General features: G+C 41.5%; 1 protein-coding gene across 1 annotated transcript in view; it reads right to left on the bottom strand.

The window, feature by feature from the left end:
* The window catches only part of nol6 (nucleolar protein 6 (RNA-associated)), a 73503-nt gene that overhangs the window by 22680 nt on the left and 33740 nt on the right, over window positions 1–17083 (bottom strand). Inside the window, exons 13-18 of the mRNA XM_060906956.1 lie at window positions 7707–7829; window positions 7475–7623; window positions 7292–7367; window positions 5340–5480; window positions 5122–5239; window positions 191–345 (exon numbers count right to left, since the gene is read on the bottom strand). Of these exons, the coding sequence (XP_060762939.1) occupies window positions 191–345; window positions 5122–5239; window positions 5340–5480; window positions 7292–7367; window positions 7475–7623; window positions 7707–7829 (762 nt within the window). The remainder of the gene's footprint in view (window positions 1–190; window positions 346–5121; window positions 5240–5339; window positions 5481–7291; window positions 7368–7474; window positions 7624–7706; window positions 7830–17083) is intronic.

Below are 17083 nucleotides of genomic sequence, written 5' to 3'. Positions count from 1 at the left end.
GCTCGATGCCCTTTTTAAAGGGCAATTTAAGAGATATCCATAGTTTCAGTAATGAGGTAAGGGCTTGTCCGTCTTTTCATTACAATTTACATTACTTTGCATGCAACTGAAATATAGGGAAAAAAAAAAACTTTTTAAATAAATGTACAGTGGAATTTCTAATAGAATTAGAACGCAACACACACATTACCTTCCACACATCCAGGTGTGTAGGTGAGGGCCGGTACGTGTAGCCATGCTGGGTGTTGAGCAGCTGTCCGATGCGGATGTGGAAAGCCGCTTTAATATGTCGAATGGCCAGACTTTCACTGGGCCACTTTCCGCTCCCTTCCATGTGACAGATCACTAAACATGAATGAATACAGAACACACACAAATATATATTACATATATAAAATATTCATCATTCGTTTTATTATCAAGCACAAAACTATCGATAAATCACGGCTTCCGGATCCCGGAAAAAGTCAGCCTTGCCTCAGGGCTAATCTCGCATGACGTCATGCGTGGAACCCCAGTTATCTGGGTCATTTTGGTTCATCTGACTCTGTGCTCGTTTACTCACTGAGTTGTTGGAATCTTATAAAAATAACAATGTGAACGCGCCGAGTTGTGTTTGGATGTTCAAATCTATGTACAGCAGGACATTCGGTTCATGAATTTCCAAGAAATTACACTAATCTGCAGCGACAGTGGGTGAGGTTTGTGCAAATGAAGCGGGCAGATTTCGTGTCGCCTACTACTAATAAATCCGATTCATCAAGTGTTCATCACCACCAGAACGACCACATGGGAATTACTGGAGCAAAAAAGAAACCCACTGATTTAATAAATGACATTTGGACAGTTCATCGATTCCCCATCACCTCTCACACTCACAGAGAGTGCACCAGACGCAGGATTACGAGCAGCATTTACAGGCTCGCGACATCCGATCTTATATTTGATGCACTTTAACAGGAAGAAAAATGCGTACGCGCAATCATCACTAATTATTAACTGAAACGTGTTAAATGCTCTCAGATTGCAGTATTTGATTTGTTTTTAGTTTTGTTCAGGAAAACATGAAAGGTAACCACTGCATTCTGCACATCTCTCCATCTATCTCTCCATCTCGCTCACGCTACAGAGGAAGATTGTCGTGAACTGAGTGAACTGGCATCTGTTTCTGGTCTTGGGGGTTTGAAAAGATAACCATTTACTCCAGAATATCCTTGATTATCATCTGTCCCTTCATCTGACATAAGAATCCCAATTACTCTCAGAATTCTCTCCAGAATGTGATTCCGTATCGAGACTGGTCTAACCACTGCTGCGCACATGAACGAAATTGATACCTGGATTGTTACACACGTGACGTCACGCACCTTTTCGGGATCTTCCAGTTCAGTCTCAGCAGATTCCGTGAAAATTGGCTGCTCTAATTGATTTTCCATTAATTTATGACCTTTTGGATCAGCTATGTTTCGAAAACACATGGTCAATCAACATCATGATTGTTGCTTTGTACAAGGAAAAAAAAAAAACGTGGAGTTTCGAGGCATTACATACACTTTAAACATAGCCTAAGAACTAAAACATACTCTGGATACTTTGGTGGAAACATGCTTAACGCAGGGATGAGAATGGGACATTTAAAAAAACTCTGAAATGTCTGCCAACTTTCCCACATACACATCTATCTATCTATCTATCTATCTATCTATCTATCTATCTATCTATCTATCTATCTATCTATCTATCTATCTATCTATCTTCAAATTCAATGATGATTTAAAACATTTATAAACTTACTTTTATAACATTTAATAATCCCTAGTACTTATTAATCACTAATTCATAAGTAGTAATGATTAATAATCAATAATAATTACTATTACTACTAATTATTATTAGTGGTTGTTAATATTATTCTTATTATTATATTAAAAACGCTGTTGTAGACGATAAGTAATAAAACTAAAAAACTTTTTGTACAAATTATTTATACTGTACTATACAGGGTTTCCCATACATAGACCATTGTGTGGCGCAGCGCCACACAATGGATTCCTAGCACCACACAATCAGACGCGTGATTTTTGAAAAAAAAAAAATAAATCCGTTGCACTAATTAAAAATAACGCAGCCTTCCCGATTCGCCTTCCGACCGCTTATTTTAAAAGGTAGCCTACGTCGTGCTCGTGATGAGCTTTATCATAGCCTTCTTGGCTTACAGGAAACGAACATCCCTGAGTCAGGCTATAAACCAATTTTGATGCATACAGTAACAGCTTTACGTGAGGAACCGGCCTTATTGCATTATCCCGTTTATCCCGCTTCAGCAATGACTTCCCTTACGATAGGGCACTGGAGTTTTTTTTTTTTTCAGGAAGCCACGCAGAATTAAATGTTCTGATAGGGCATGCAGGCTTTGCACCAATTAGGGTAATGCTTTTTCATTATTGTTAGTTGCCTTGGTGTTACCTTAAGTGGTTTCTTACATCTAATTATGATATTTTATTATTACTTTGTTGTTACATTATACTGTTTATTTCATTTTAGTATTGGTTGAGTTCAATATTTAAAATAAAAACCTCCAGCTGGTTTTTTGCAATTTATTCCTTGAATGTCAACTAAAGAATGATTGAAAGATTGCCACCAAAAAGGCAAAAAACTAAGGTAAAAACCAGAGATGCACCGATTGACCGGCTGCTGATCGGAATCGGCCGATTTTCACGTGATTGGCCATGACTGGCGACCGGCCGGGCAAAATTAAAATATGTCGATTTTCTGCCGATCAAAACTTGTGTATCACATAGAGATGAAAGTGGAAATACTCGTAATTCGCAACTAAAAAGACTGCAGCTACACTGGCAGCTTGAACATGCTTTCTAGTGCGGTTGTGTTGCGCTTGCACAGAACAGTGTCAGTCCTGCGCGCCTAACGAGCTCCGGCGCGCGCGCTGTTAACAACAACAACAAAAATCACTATATTTGGATATCCAAATATAGTGAATTTTTTTTTTTTGTGCCAGATATTGGATGTGAAAAGAAGAAAATATGTTTGTGGTTGTGTGAATTTCCCATTACAGGAATTAATACGTTAGCCTATTACCAAACATCTAGTTAGATTTGTACAAAGAGAGAGAAAAAAATGTCTTTTTGTTTGTTTGACAACCTTGGTAGCACTTGATTCCATTGGAAATTACTCTACAAATACACATTTGACAAAGCTGATAGAATGGCTATGGTATAAGTATGACTGGAAATTATTTTTGTATTTTGATACTGAATGAAGAAATGGGTTGTTCTATAAGGCATAAGTTTTCAGATCTAAATAGGCTTATGAAAGTGTGTTCCATAGCAGTTGGCAAATAATATATGAGGGGGAAGTTGTTTTTGTGCCAGATATTGGATGGGAAAAGAAAAAATGTTTGTGTGAATTTCCTATTTCAGGAATTAATATATGTTAATACCAAACATGAAGAAAGATTTTACAAAGAACAATGTCTTTTTGTTTGTTTTCAACCTTTGAGGTGTTTTTATTACTGAATTATATACTGAATTTATTACTGAAAATCTGGCAGAATGTTCTATTAAAGAAAAGATAAAAAGAAAATAGTCTTTGTGTGTGCTGTCAAGTGGTTTGAAAAAATGAAATCAGAATCGGCCAAAATCGGTATCGGCAGGTCACACTCCATGGAAAATCGGAATCGGCCCAAAAAATTGCAATCGGTGCATCCCTAGTAAAAACTAAATTTTAACTTCAATGTTGGTGAGTAATTTTCATAAATTTAAAAGACAGGTTTTCCACCAACATCAAGCCCAGCAAACTAATGGCCTGCCCTGTAATGTAAAGTTGGGTCGAGGAATGAAACCAGGCAGGGTTCTGGGAAAAATTGTTTTAGCTGTCTTCTCTTAAAGAACTTAAAAGAATTTAAATTGAACTGAATAATCTCAAATGCTTCTTGTAGCTTTAAAATAGCCCCAGCAGGTGACTCTGAAGAAAAATACTGTGTGTTTGAACATCGCCCGCTGTAAACACTTTGCATACACCCCAATGACCGACTCCACCGACCGCCACGACACCACCGCGCATGATTCCCTCATCGGCACAGTGGAGCACCACAAATTGCTACCTGGTCTGTGGGAAACACTGCTATATTTAGAATTATTGTATTTTCTGGAGTTCTTTTTAATTGAGTTTTGAAATAAAGGTTGTTTATATATTTATATTAAACTTGGTACAATAAACAAATGTTAATTATGTAAAAAAATGATGCTAATCATTATTATTATTTCCTATAAGCCCCATTTTCCACCTGACTCTTGTGCGCATGCGCGAACCCCCCTGCGTTTCACTCCGGAATACTTGACTTCTAACACACACACACACACACACACACGCGCGCGCGCCTCGTGTCCGTGAAAAACCAGTTTCCCAGTGGGCGTGTCCCCAGCGCTGCGGTACCGTCTTTAAACACATTTGTGCGATCCAGCGCTTTTTATCGCAAACGATTCTTCTCCTTATTTTGGGGGTATTTGTCATCCCCCAACCACTTGTCGTTAAAGAGACATCTTCCCATAATTATCAACGCTTTCTAGCGCCCGCGTAAGCTACCTGTGCATCTCTCACTCTTCACAACCACCGCACCACACCACACTGCCTCCAGTAGCCTCCTAACGTTAGCTCTTGATCTACGGAATGCATAGAAGACGCACAGAACCAATGCTGCCCCCAAAAGGTACGCTGGTCACTTTTAAAATTACAGTTAAAAAAAATACCCCAAAACGGATTGAGACATTTCACTTGTTCGGTCCAATATTAAATTTAATACCTCCCTTTCAAAAATTCCAGTCATTCTAAACAATTTAAGACGTTTTTAGGCCTTGAAAACCGAAAGTTGTATTTAAGACTTTTTAAGGACCTGCGGGAACCCTGGCCTCGCCTCGCGCCGACCCCCCCGAAATTTTCTCAATGGATTTACACGTTTCACAAAAATGACATTTTCAGCGGGAAAAACTCAGAATTCCGCGGATCCGCGGAAAATTCTCATCCCTGTTAACGGTCCTGAAAATCAGGCTAAAAATTGACATGATTTCTTAACTCTGACATGGACATATAAACTAACTACCTTACCTTTTATAGGAGTGATATAATAAGGGCAAGCCCTAGTTTCACGTGGAATCAAAGCATGTGAGATCTTCTCCCTTTCAAAATAAGAGTAGGCCAGCTTTACTGGGACAGGAGGAAACACCTATAGAGGGGCAAGACACATTAAAAACACAGCAAAGGAAGAGACTATATTTTTAAAACGGTAGTATAAGATGAAATGCAGAGGTGTAGACGCGTGTAACCTGTGTGTATCGGAGAGCTGGGTGAGCACCCTGCACTGATGTGATGGACAGAGGCAGACCATCCAGCTGCCACAGTTTTCTGCTGAGATCATCAAAACACTGCACCACCTTCAGACTCTCCTCTTCTCCTGTACTGCATGCCTGACAAACAGCAATAATAATAATTAAAAAAACAAACAAACAAAAAAAACAAACAAACATATGAACCATTGGATTGTGTTGTGTCGTGTATTTCACATCAATAAATTGCTGCATTGTCTTGTGACAGTGAGAACAATAATGAGATACGCATCACAGCTACGATACATATTTATTCCTTTCTTCGACACCACATGCCAAGCACCAGAAACAACACCACGGCATTTATTATAGTACGACTCTGCTGGGTGCCTGGAGGACAGCAGTGAACTGGCGCTTTCACTTTACATCATTACTGTATAGTTACAGTCGAATATTAAACTTGATGTCAAACAGTTGCCTGGTTACAACTATTATATGTGCATCCACGCATGTTTGAGCTCAGAGCGCAGCCGCAGACTGCAAAGCACACACACACGACATTAGGACTAATTTGCACGCACCTGTTCCTGATTAGAGCTCAATCACAGCGCATACATATAAGGACTCTCAGTAACATACAGATTTTGCAAGAGCCTTGTAGGTTGTATCGCGTTTCTGGTTTTGACCCAGTTTGTGTTTTTGGACTTTGAGTACCGTATTACCTCTGATATCCTGTCTGTTCCTCACTGCCTGTTTTTTAACTCTGCCTTTGTCTATGTTTTGGATCTGTTTGCTAGTGTGCTTTCAATAAAACTCTTCCTGCACATATATCTGTCTACTGCCCTTACATGAAAGAAACTGTCAACTGTCCAACAAACTAGTGGACTAATAACATTGTTTTAATAAGTTTTCTATGAAACTTCTGTGAATATTTTCCATAAAACGTGTTCGTAAAGGGCGGCACGGTGGTGTAGTTGCGAAAAGTTGCCAAGTTTTCCAATATATTATTATTTGTTGATATTATATTATGGTGCTCTGTGTTGTTCTCATTTATGTATTTAACAACAGTATCAAAATATTCGGGTCTTGAAATAAATGCACATTAGTCATGAACAATAGTAACTACTCTCTTTTGCGTTATTTTTGACAGAAGTAAAATTCATACATGAACAAATTTTGGCTAGTTGATTTTCTGTTTGGCGAGTTACTTTGGAAGGTAACTAGTCCGGCTGGCTGGTGAAAAAAAAAATAAAAAATTGAATTTCGAGCCCTGCTTGCACTTATGATCGGGTTCCCTGTAGTGATACACATTCGTACGGACCGACATATGAACAAAGCCATCAAAAATCAGGTTGATGCATTGCTATCAGTAAGGGGCTCTGCTCCACGTGCACGAAGAGCTCTGTTACGAATATTAGTAGTAGCCTTTTACTACACCTAATATTTTACAACAAGTTTTGCTTATTTACACTTGTATTTTATCTGACTGTAATCAACATTGTTTCTATTAGTAGTTATTAATGTTGTTTGCAGTAAAGTGCTACTTTTATCATCCTTCAGTCTTATTCTGTTCCAATTCATCCTGTCAACCCACCCACTGATATATCCATCCATACACGCAGCCACTATCAGTGAAGCCATCCATCTATACACTTTATGGGTAAAAGTATGTGGACACAGCTCCACCCATCAATTGCCCTATTCAACAACAAACTCATCCATCCATCCATTAAACAACAAATCCATCTATTAATGAATGAACCCATCAGTAAATTCATCCAAAGGTCCACTGACCCATCTGTCCATCCATCAATGAAACATTCCATCCATGGATCTCTCCATCCATCTATCTATCCACCAACAAATATACCCATCCGTTCATCGATCCACCAATGAATCCATCCATCCATCCATCCATCCATCCATCCATCACTCAGCAACATAAGACATACCTCTTTATCAACCTTAATGACATCATCCATTTGTCCTCCCACAAACCGGACACACGACTCTGGTATATCTGCGTGACTAAACAAGGAGAAAACAAAATATATTAACACATGCAGCACACTTTGTAAAAAAGATTGTGTGTCTCCTCTGTATCTCCTCTTGCTGTTATGGTGCTGTGGTCTTACAGTTCCAGTAGGTGGGTGATGATCTCCAGTGGAACATGTCTCCTCTGGCAGGTGGAGGATCCAGACCACAGCACTGCCTCAGTGATGGCTCCATCCTGAAAGCGCCTCAGCTCTGAGCGAGAGCCCCATAGCTGCTGGAACACAGCCGCCTGCACAAGAGCGAAAGATTACCTTCTGTAAAATATTTTTATCCATCACACGCACACTGCAGGAACACTTTGCTCAGTTTTACCTCAGGACTATCTGCTGCAGGTCCTTTCTCCAGAACAGAGAGAGCATGCTCATGGTTCAGTAGCAGGCCAAAAGATAAAGGTGGCTGGTCTTTGTGCATAGGGGGTTCACCATACACTGTCCACTACACAACAACAAAACAGAGAAACAAAATCACACACACAGGATATTGCATGAAGATATGAATGAATGAATGAACCCTTTGTCACTAGTCACAAGTACCAGCGAAATTGGCCATCAACCTGTCCGTACATACCGTATACACATACATACAATTGACAGAAGGGGAGTAGACAGGACAGGAAGACAGGGATGGAAAGAAAAATACAGAGTAACATGAGGAGAGGGGAGGAGAAAAAGCAACCCCCACACTATGCTCTTCTGGGGAGTACAGTGTGGGAACATTAAAAAAACACCTCAGCACATAAGCAAAATAAGTACACTTTACAACATGAAAACTTGAGGGGGGTAGGGGGGGCGAACCCAGCGCAAGCAAGCAGCCGTCCGTTCCTGCAGCCATGACAGCGCTGGTCGTGCACCCACTTGTCACACTGGGGGTAAAAAGCGGAGACTGTGGGAAGTGGGGGAAGAAATGCAAGAGCGTCTCACTGCAGTGATCTTCAGGGGGAGTTGTTGTTCCAGCAATGGCCTTGACCGAGGCCAGTGCTGTCTGAGGGGGCCGAAAGCAGACAAGATTGGGATTGTTTGGTCTTGGGGTGAGTAGTGGCATTCTTTTACACGACTACTCTGTCCATTCTGGTCTCCGAATCGATCCATTTTCCTTTGCAAAGCCAAAAGCTTCTCCATGATGTTATCCATGTTGCGGTTCAAGTTCTGAATAGCCACAGTCTGAGTGCCGACAGCTCTGCCCACCGCTTCAATCATGTCGGGCAGCTTTATGGGGATTTGGACAGCTGTCACCGTTTTCTGATTTCCTCAATAAACCAGGGCAATGCCTAATCCAAATCAGCAAAAGACCTGTAATCATGGTTCCGAATAGGTAGATGTCTTCAATGTCCTCCACAGAAAGAGCCGCCAGGCACACGACCCGCCACTTCTCCCACGCGTCCATCATGTAGCCAGCTGCGAACGTTCCGGCAGGACAGGCCGGTTCCCCCGAACCCAGGCTCCTCGTCGAGAAAATTGTGTCAATTGCATTGAGAGACCAATTTATCAATTCCATGATTTTTAGTTTGGAGAGCAGTGCAGACAGAGTCTCTCAAAAGTATAGAACAGTAGACGAGACGAGAGGAGCAAAGCAGGGAAGATAAGGGAGAGGAGAGGGAGAGAAATGCGACCGCCTTCCGTGAGAGCACGGAGAAAGATATGAAGTTTATCTTTGAGTGGTAAACATATAATTTCACGAGTGAGTGAAGCGAATGAGTGAAAATATTTAACACAAGATAAGCTTCATATCTTTGCACCATCATGTAAATGTTCTTTATTTTATGTAGACACATCCACACAAAAAAAACCAAAAAAACAAAAGTTAAAATCAAAAGAATTTTAATTCCGAACCACACATCTAGTCAGTGGGAAAACACTGGGAGTGACATCATCAGAGTGAAATATTGGGAATTCTTTTTTTCGCGGTCCAGTTTCCATCAAATCCTGCGCTCTGATTGGCTGGCGAGCGGGTCTGTATCCTACGGTACGGACTCCAGTTACGGATCTCTGGCGACTTGCTCGTTCACAACAATAAACATGGTAGCAATTTTTGTCAACATTTATTTTCGCATTTCTCAGGAGAATAGCATTAATTTTACAGCATGGATAGCGATAACGACAGTGTTCACAGCGAAAGCGAGTTTTACTACCCTGAGGAAGACGAAATAAAAGAAAACATTTCAGGAGAAAGCTAAAACCTGTAACTGTTTTTAACGCCGAGCAAAAACATGGCTGAATCCTGAATGACTCCTATTTGTATAAATAGGGGACTACATAGGCGGCAAAATGTAGTTTTTTTCCCTGCCATGGAAGTGCACTTGTATATCAAGGAGGAAGCCATTTGCATTACAGCCGTGAATGAGGATTCAAAATGGTGGCTCGCCTCGGTTTTCCCTTTCGGGTGCTCCTGGTTTCTGTTAGAATTTGGTAAAGAAAAAAAATTAATATATTATTTACCAGCTTAAGGTCGGTCCGTATGGTGAAATACCGTGACCTCGGCCTTGAATACTGACCTCGGCCTAGAGGGCCTTGCTCAGTACTTTCTGTGCCCATTTAGCCATCCCCCTTCTGTTTCCCACAACAACACTAATAATAGGTGACTCCATAATTAAACATGTACGTTTCTTCGATGCAGTCACTTATTGTCTCCCCGGTGCCACAATCCCCATTGTTCTTCAAAAAGTACAGGAGCTCCTTCCCTCACTCCCAACCACTGTGACTAGGATTATAGTTCATGCTGGAACAAATGAAACATCTCGCCATCAGTCTGAACTCACAAAAGTCGAGTTCTCCAGACTTTTTGACTTTTTTAGGCAATGTGGCAAGGCAGTTTTTATTTCTGGGCCGATTCCGACGTGTGGGCTTGGGGATTGGCTTTTTACCAGGATTCTTAGCCTCCACACCTGGCTTCAAACGGTGTGGGGAAAAAATGATGTACAATTCATTGACAATTTTAACCTTTTCTGGAACCGTACTGACTTTAACAGCGATGGCTTTCATCCCAGTGCCTTAAAGTGCCATTCCACCATTGGATGTATTTTTTTGGCATAAAATACAGTATATTTTATGACAACATGACTAGACAGAGAAATCTTTTAGCTTCAAAATGATATATCAAACATAATTTTTTGACAACGACAAGTATATTAATTTCGCGACCAAAGTCACCTACCCTTTTAATTTCCGCGCGGTAGTGAAACGTGATGTCATCGGCAGGTTCCCCTTCTTGTGTACCACGTCACGTGTGACGTGGCACAGATTATCAGCAATGGCGGATAGAATGCGATTGTCAGCTTCGGAAAAGAAGCGAAGGAAAATGGCAAGTGATGCCCAAAGGAGATGGTCGATGGTGAATATCGGCACAGCAATCGACAAGTGGAAATCGCGTTCTATCCGCCATTGCTGATAATCTGTGCCACGTCACACGTGACGTGGTACACAAGAAGGGGAACCTGCCGATGACATCACGTTTCACTACCGCGCGGAAATTAAAAGGGTAGGTGACTTTGGTCACAAAATTAATATACTTGTTGTCAAAAAATTATGGTTGATATATCATTTTGAAGCTAAAAGATTTCTCTGTCTAGCCATGTTGTCATAAAATATATTGCATTTTATGCCACAGAACACATCCAATGGTGGAATGGCACTTTAAGCTCGCGACACCTAGCAGCTAACATTCAGCACATCGTGCACATCACCAAAAACGTGACTACTGTAAGTGACTATCATTGAATCACGTTCCGGAAACACCCTCCCTCATTCCCCAGATTCCGGTTTACCAGAACGCCAGCTTGAGAACTGACGCCCTCTTGTGGTCTCCCAAAGTCCTGACCCCGACTGCTTCTGCTTGTTCTATCTCAGTGGTGGGACAACGTAGAAAATTCCACACCCGTTCAAACTGTGGAGTAAACACCATGAACCTTATTCCTATACCACTTCATTCATCTGTTTCTGCACCTTACCCCTCTTCACCCCTCAAAGCTAGACTAGCACTTCTAAACATACGGCCTCTCTCAAATAAGTCATTTTTAGTCAATGAGCTTATCTGTACACATGAAATTGACTTCCTGCTTCTAACTGAAACATGGCTTGATCCATCAAAGAATGCTATTACCCTCATTGAATCCGCTCCTCCTAATTATAACTTCCTTAGCGCTGTCCGTACAAATAAAAGAGGAGGCGGGATTGTCAACATTTTTAAAGCCTGTTTTCAGTGTAAACAGGCTACCTTTGGTGACTTCACATCATTTGAATATTTATGTGCACTTATTCAGTGCTCCCCAAATATTCTATTATTGACTGTTTATAGGCCTCCAAGTCTCTCAGCTCAAGTCTTTCTTGATGAATTTGGTGAATTGCTGTCAGCTATTTGTTTAGACTTTGACTGTATTATTATATCAGGGGACTTTAACTTACATATTGATGAACCAGGTAAATCCAAAGCCAAAGAATTCATCACACTAATGGACACTTTTAGCCTAACACAACATGTGCAAGGACCAACACACTCACATGGCTACACCCTAGACCTGGTTATTACAAAGGGTCTTAGTGTCTCTTTAAAATATTGTGGACATGGCATTGTCCGACCATTTTTTTTTTTTTTATGTTTGTATGTTCCCTAATGGGCGGCACGGTGGTGTAGTGGTTAGCGCTGTCGCCTCACAGCAAGAAGGTCCGGGTTCGAGCCCCGTGGCCGGCGAGGGCCTTTCTGTGCGGAGTTTGCATGTTCTCCCCGTGTCCGTGTGGGTTTCCTCCAGGTGCTCATGTTTCCCCCACAGTCCAAAGACATGCAGGTTAGGTTAACTGGTGACTCTAAATTGACCGTAGGTGTGAATGAGAGTGTGAATGGTTGTCTGTGTCTATGTGTCAGCCCTGTGATGACCTGGCGACTTGTCCAGGGTGTACCCCGCCTTTCGCCCGTAGTCAGCTGGGATAGGCTCCAGCTTGTCTGCGACCCTGTAGAAGGATAAAGCGGCTAGAGATAATGAGATATGTTCCCTAATGTGCAAAACAGATCAACAACTGAAAAAAAGGTCCATAAATGCGAACACTGCTGCTCTTTTTGAGCTTGCATTATCACAAACATCTAGTCCTAGTCAAACTTCAGACTCAACTGATGTAAACAATCTGCTCAGCAACTTCAACACAAAAATGTCTCATATTATGGATAACATTGCCCCCACAAAACTAAAAAAAGTCACAGGTAGGCAAAAAGCACCATGGAAATTGCATCCAGCAGTAAAAGAGCTAAAGAGACCGTGCAGAAAGAGAGAGAAAATGGCACAAATCTAAACTCCAAATAAACTACCAAACCCAGAAAAACATGCTCTGCCTATATAATTTTGAAATTTCCAAAGCAAGACAGTCTTATTTTTCCAACATCATCAACAAAAATTTGAACAATGCTCGTGTGCTTTTTTCTACAGTTGAGAAATTATTAAGCCCCCCACCAAAATTTGCACCCGAGTTTCTCTCAACCGATAAATGCAACGAGTTCGCATCCTTTTTTATGGGTAAGATTGAGACAATAAGAGGGCACATAACGGTTCAGTTGTAAGTGATATGTCCACATAAATCACCTCCTAAGAGAGGCGTCTATACGTCTCATTCTCATTATCTCTAGCCGCTTTATTCTGTTCTACAGGGTCGCAGGCAAGCTGGAGCCTATCCCAGCTGACTATGGGCGAAAGGCGGGGTACACCCTGGACAAGTCGCCAGGTCATCACAGGGCTGACACATAGACACAGACAACCATTCACACTCACATTCACACCTACGGTCAATTTAGAGTCACCAGTTAACCTAACCTGCATGTCTTTGGACTGTGGGGGAAACCGGAGCACCCGGAGGAAACCCACGCGGACACGGGGAGAACATGCAAACTCTGCACAGAAAGGCCCTCGCCGGCCACGGGGCTCGAACCCGGACCTTCTTGCTGTGAGGCGACAGCGCTAACCACTACACCACCGTGCCGCCCATGTCTATACGTTAATGTCAAACTTTAGCCTTATTGATAAGGGAACTCTCGATAAGACTATACTTAATCTTAGTTCCTCTACATCTGAACTTGACATTATGCCTACTAGCTTTCTAAAATCTGTGCTTCACCTTATTATACCTGATGTATTGCAGGTTGTTAACACATCACTGCAAACAGGTACTTTCCCCCAGTGTCTCAAAACAGCAGTTGTAAAGCTACTACTTAAGAAGAGTAACTTAGATGTCTCAGCTCTAAACAATTATAGACCCATCTCCAATCTACCTTTTATTGGGAAGATTGTTGAGAAAATAGTTTTTAATCAATTGACTACATTTTTAACATCAAATAACTGCTTCGACAAGCTCCAGTTTGGCTTCAGAGCGAATCATAGCACAGAAACAGCTCTTATTAAAAGTTGTTAATGACATCTGCCTAAACACTGACGCAGGTAAAACCTCTGTTCTGGTGCTACTTGACCTCAGCGCAGCATTTGATACTATTGATCATGGCATATTACTGCATCGCCTAGAGCACTGGGTTGGTTTCTCCGGCATGGTCCTCAGTTGGCTGAGATCCTACCTACAGGATAGATGTTTCTATGTTGCCATCGGCAACCATGTCTCCACATTAAGGTCCCTGACATGTGGAGTCCCCCAAGGATCGATCCTTGGTCCACTTTTATTCAACCTCTATATGCTTCCACTTGGTCAAATCATTAAGGATAACTTTTTGTTACCATAGTTATGCCGATGATATGCAACTCTATCTGGCCCTATCACCTAATGATGACCCCCCCCCCCTTGAGTCCCTTCACCTCTGTCTTGACCAAATTAACGACTGGATGTCACACAACTTCCTAAAGCTAAACACAGAGAAGACTGAAGTGATCATATTTGGGAAAAAAGATCAGAGGCTCAGGATAGCTGCACTGCTAGAGCAAAAGGGACTTAAAGCACGAGATTATGTAAAAAAATCTTGGCATCATTCTTGACAACGACCTTAATTTTAATACGCACATAAAATGCTGACTTGGTAACCGCTTTTATCACTTGAAAAACATTGCTGAATTAAGGGATTTCATGTCAGTAAATGACCGTGAAAAGCTGGTGCATGCTTTTGTGTCAAGCAGAATTGACTATTGCAACGGCCTCTTAACAGGCCTTCCGAAAAAACTCATTAAGTGTCTTCAACTGATACAAAACGCTGCAGCCAGAGTCCTAACAAAAAGAAGAAAACATGACCACATTACGCCCATCTTGAGGTCCCCCCACTGGCTTCCTGTATCCTACGTATAGAATTGATTTTAAGGTTCTGCTGTTGGTTTTTAAAGCGCTAAATGGGTTGGGACCAAGCTATTTAGCAGACGTGTCAAATCCATACTCAATCTAGAGCCCTGAGGTCACAGGAAAATTTTAATTTAGCTCAACCTTTTGTGAACTCTGGTAGTGGTGAAGCAGCTTTTAGCTGCTATGCGGCTCGACTCTGGAACAAGCTCCCACTGGATGTTAAGAAAGCCCAAACTGTTTCTAGTTTTAAAACCAAAACTGAAGACAAAATTGTTTTCAGATGCTTTGTGCTGACTTTTTTTTTTTAAACTATTATATTTTCTTTTGATAAAGTCTTGTGTCTAAGGGTTTTACGTCTTTGATACTGTTTTTATTTAAATTTTATACCTTCTAATTTTAGAAGGTTTACTCTTTTTGTTGTTATTTTAGTTCTTTTTATTCTGTTAAGCACATTGAATTGCTTTCTAAGTATGAAATGCGCTATATAAATAAATTTTGCCTTTGCCTTACTTTCAAGACCTTGGTCACGGTATTTCACGATACGGACCGCCCAGCTGGTAAATAACATTTATTATACATACAGGACACTTTTTCCATGGAATGAAAACGTGTTCTATTCCCTTCTAGCGGGTTTCATTCATTTAGTTTGATAGCATGCAATATTATTAGCATATCGCTTATCCTATGTATATTACACCACTCTACCCAATGGAGAATGAGCGTTGAATATGGTTTATGATACTGCATGGTTGTCAAGACATGACGTCACATGTCGGAGCTGATGTGAATATACAATGACAGTTTTCCGCTGCGCATGTGCCAAGGCATTTCTTTGTTCTGCTGGTGGCGTCTGCAGTAAGCTGTCGCAGTGAACTGAAAACGCCATAAGAGACGTATTACACACAAAACTTCCGCGCTAGCAAGTGACTGAGACAATTTGTAAACAAACATGACTGCCAGGTTTGCTTTGTTAAATACAGAAGATTTTGAGAGAATTTTGAAAGAGAAAGACGTGTTGAAGACCCGAAAGGAATGTGTATGTATAATAATAATAATCTCATCTCATCTCATTATCTCTAGCCGCTTTATCCTTCTACAGGGTCGCAGGCAAGCTGGAGCCTATCCCAGCTGACTACGGGCGAAAGGCGGGGTACACCCTGGACAAGTCGCCAGGTCATCACAGGGCTGACACATAGACACAGACAACCATTCACACTCACATTCACACCTACGGTCAATTTAGAGTCACCAGTTAACCTAACCTGCATGTCTTTGGACTGTGGGGGAAACCGGAGCACCCGGAGGAAACCCACGCGGACACGGGGAGAACATGCAAACTCCACACAGAAGGGCCCTCGCCGGCCCCGGGGCTCAAACCCAGGACCTTCTTGCTGTGAGGCGACAGCGCTAACCACTACACCACCGTGCCGCCTTATAATAATAATAATAATAATAATAATAGCTGACACTTCTTTGTGGTATACCAGATATATTCCATTCAGCTACTCATCTTCGGCTTGTTCAATATCATGCTAGGTGAATGGAATACATCTGATATACCACTCACCGCCAGCCAATATTATTTAAATATGTCGCTCAGATCCACGACGTATTCCGTATGAAAAATGTGAGATTTTCAACACGAGAAGATAAACTTCATATCTTCATGCCAACGTGTGATTTTCTTTTTATTATTTAGACGCATCCAGACAAAAATTTCCCAAATTTATCGAAACAATTCATCGATTTCCTCACGACTGAAGATACATCACGGTCATAGTTCTCGATGTCCTGGATGTAGCTCATATGAAAAACATGAGTGGTGTATTTCCCAGGAAAACACTCGTGTCTATGCAATATATACCAGTGACAGGGTCATAGGTATCGAAGGCTCACTGATTCGTATGGGGCACGAAGGCCAGCCCACACAGTCCAATCCCACAAACTGCTGAAAAAGTGAATGCTGACACCTTTCTGTTTTCTCCAGCATTAACTTTTTCAGCAGTTTGTGCTCTTCTGTGGGATTGGACCATCTGGGCCAGCTTTCGTGCCCCATACAAATCAGTGAGCCTTCAACACCCATGACCTTGTCACCGGTTCACTGGTCGTCCTTCCTTGGAGCACTTTTGGTAGGTACTGCATACCAGGAACACCCCACAAGATGTGCCATTTTGGAGATGCTCAGACCCAGCCATTTAGACATCACAATTTGGCCCTCGTCAGTTGCTTAGATCCTTACACTTGCCCATTTTTCCTGCTTCCAACACATCAACTTCAAGAACTGACTGTTCTCTTCCTGCCTAATACATGGTTTTCCCCAAAGCGTTTTAACGTATCGGGCCCGATACGCTTCTACCTGCTGATACGCTTAGATTTACACCGATACGTTAAATTTCCTACCCACAAGTAACTAGATAGATAGGAGAACAAATAACAGAT

Source organism: Neoarius graeffei, chromosome 24 (genome assembly GCF_027579695.1).
Source record: "Neoarius graeffei isolate fNeoGra1 chromosome 24, fNeoGra1.pri, whole genome shotgun sequence".
In the NCBI taxonomy this organism is placed as follows: domain Eukaryota; kingdom Metazoa; phylum Chordata; class Actinopteri; order Siluriformes; family Ariidae; genus Neoarius; species Neoarius graeffei.
The sequence above is the reverse complement of the archived record's forward strand: the minus strand, read 5'-3'. Positions and strand labels throughout refer to the sequence as shown.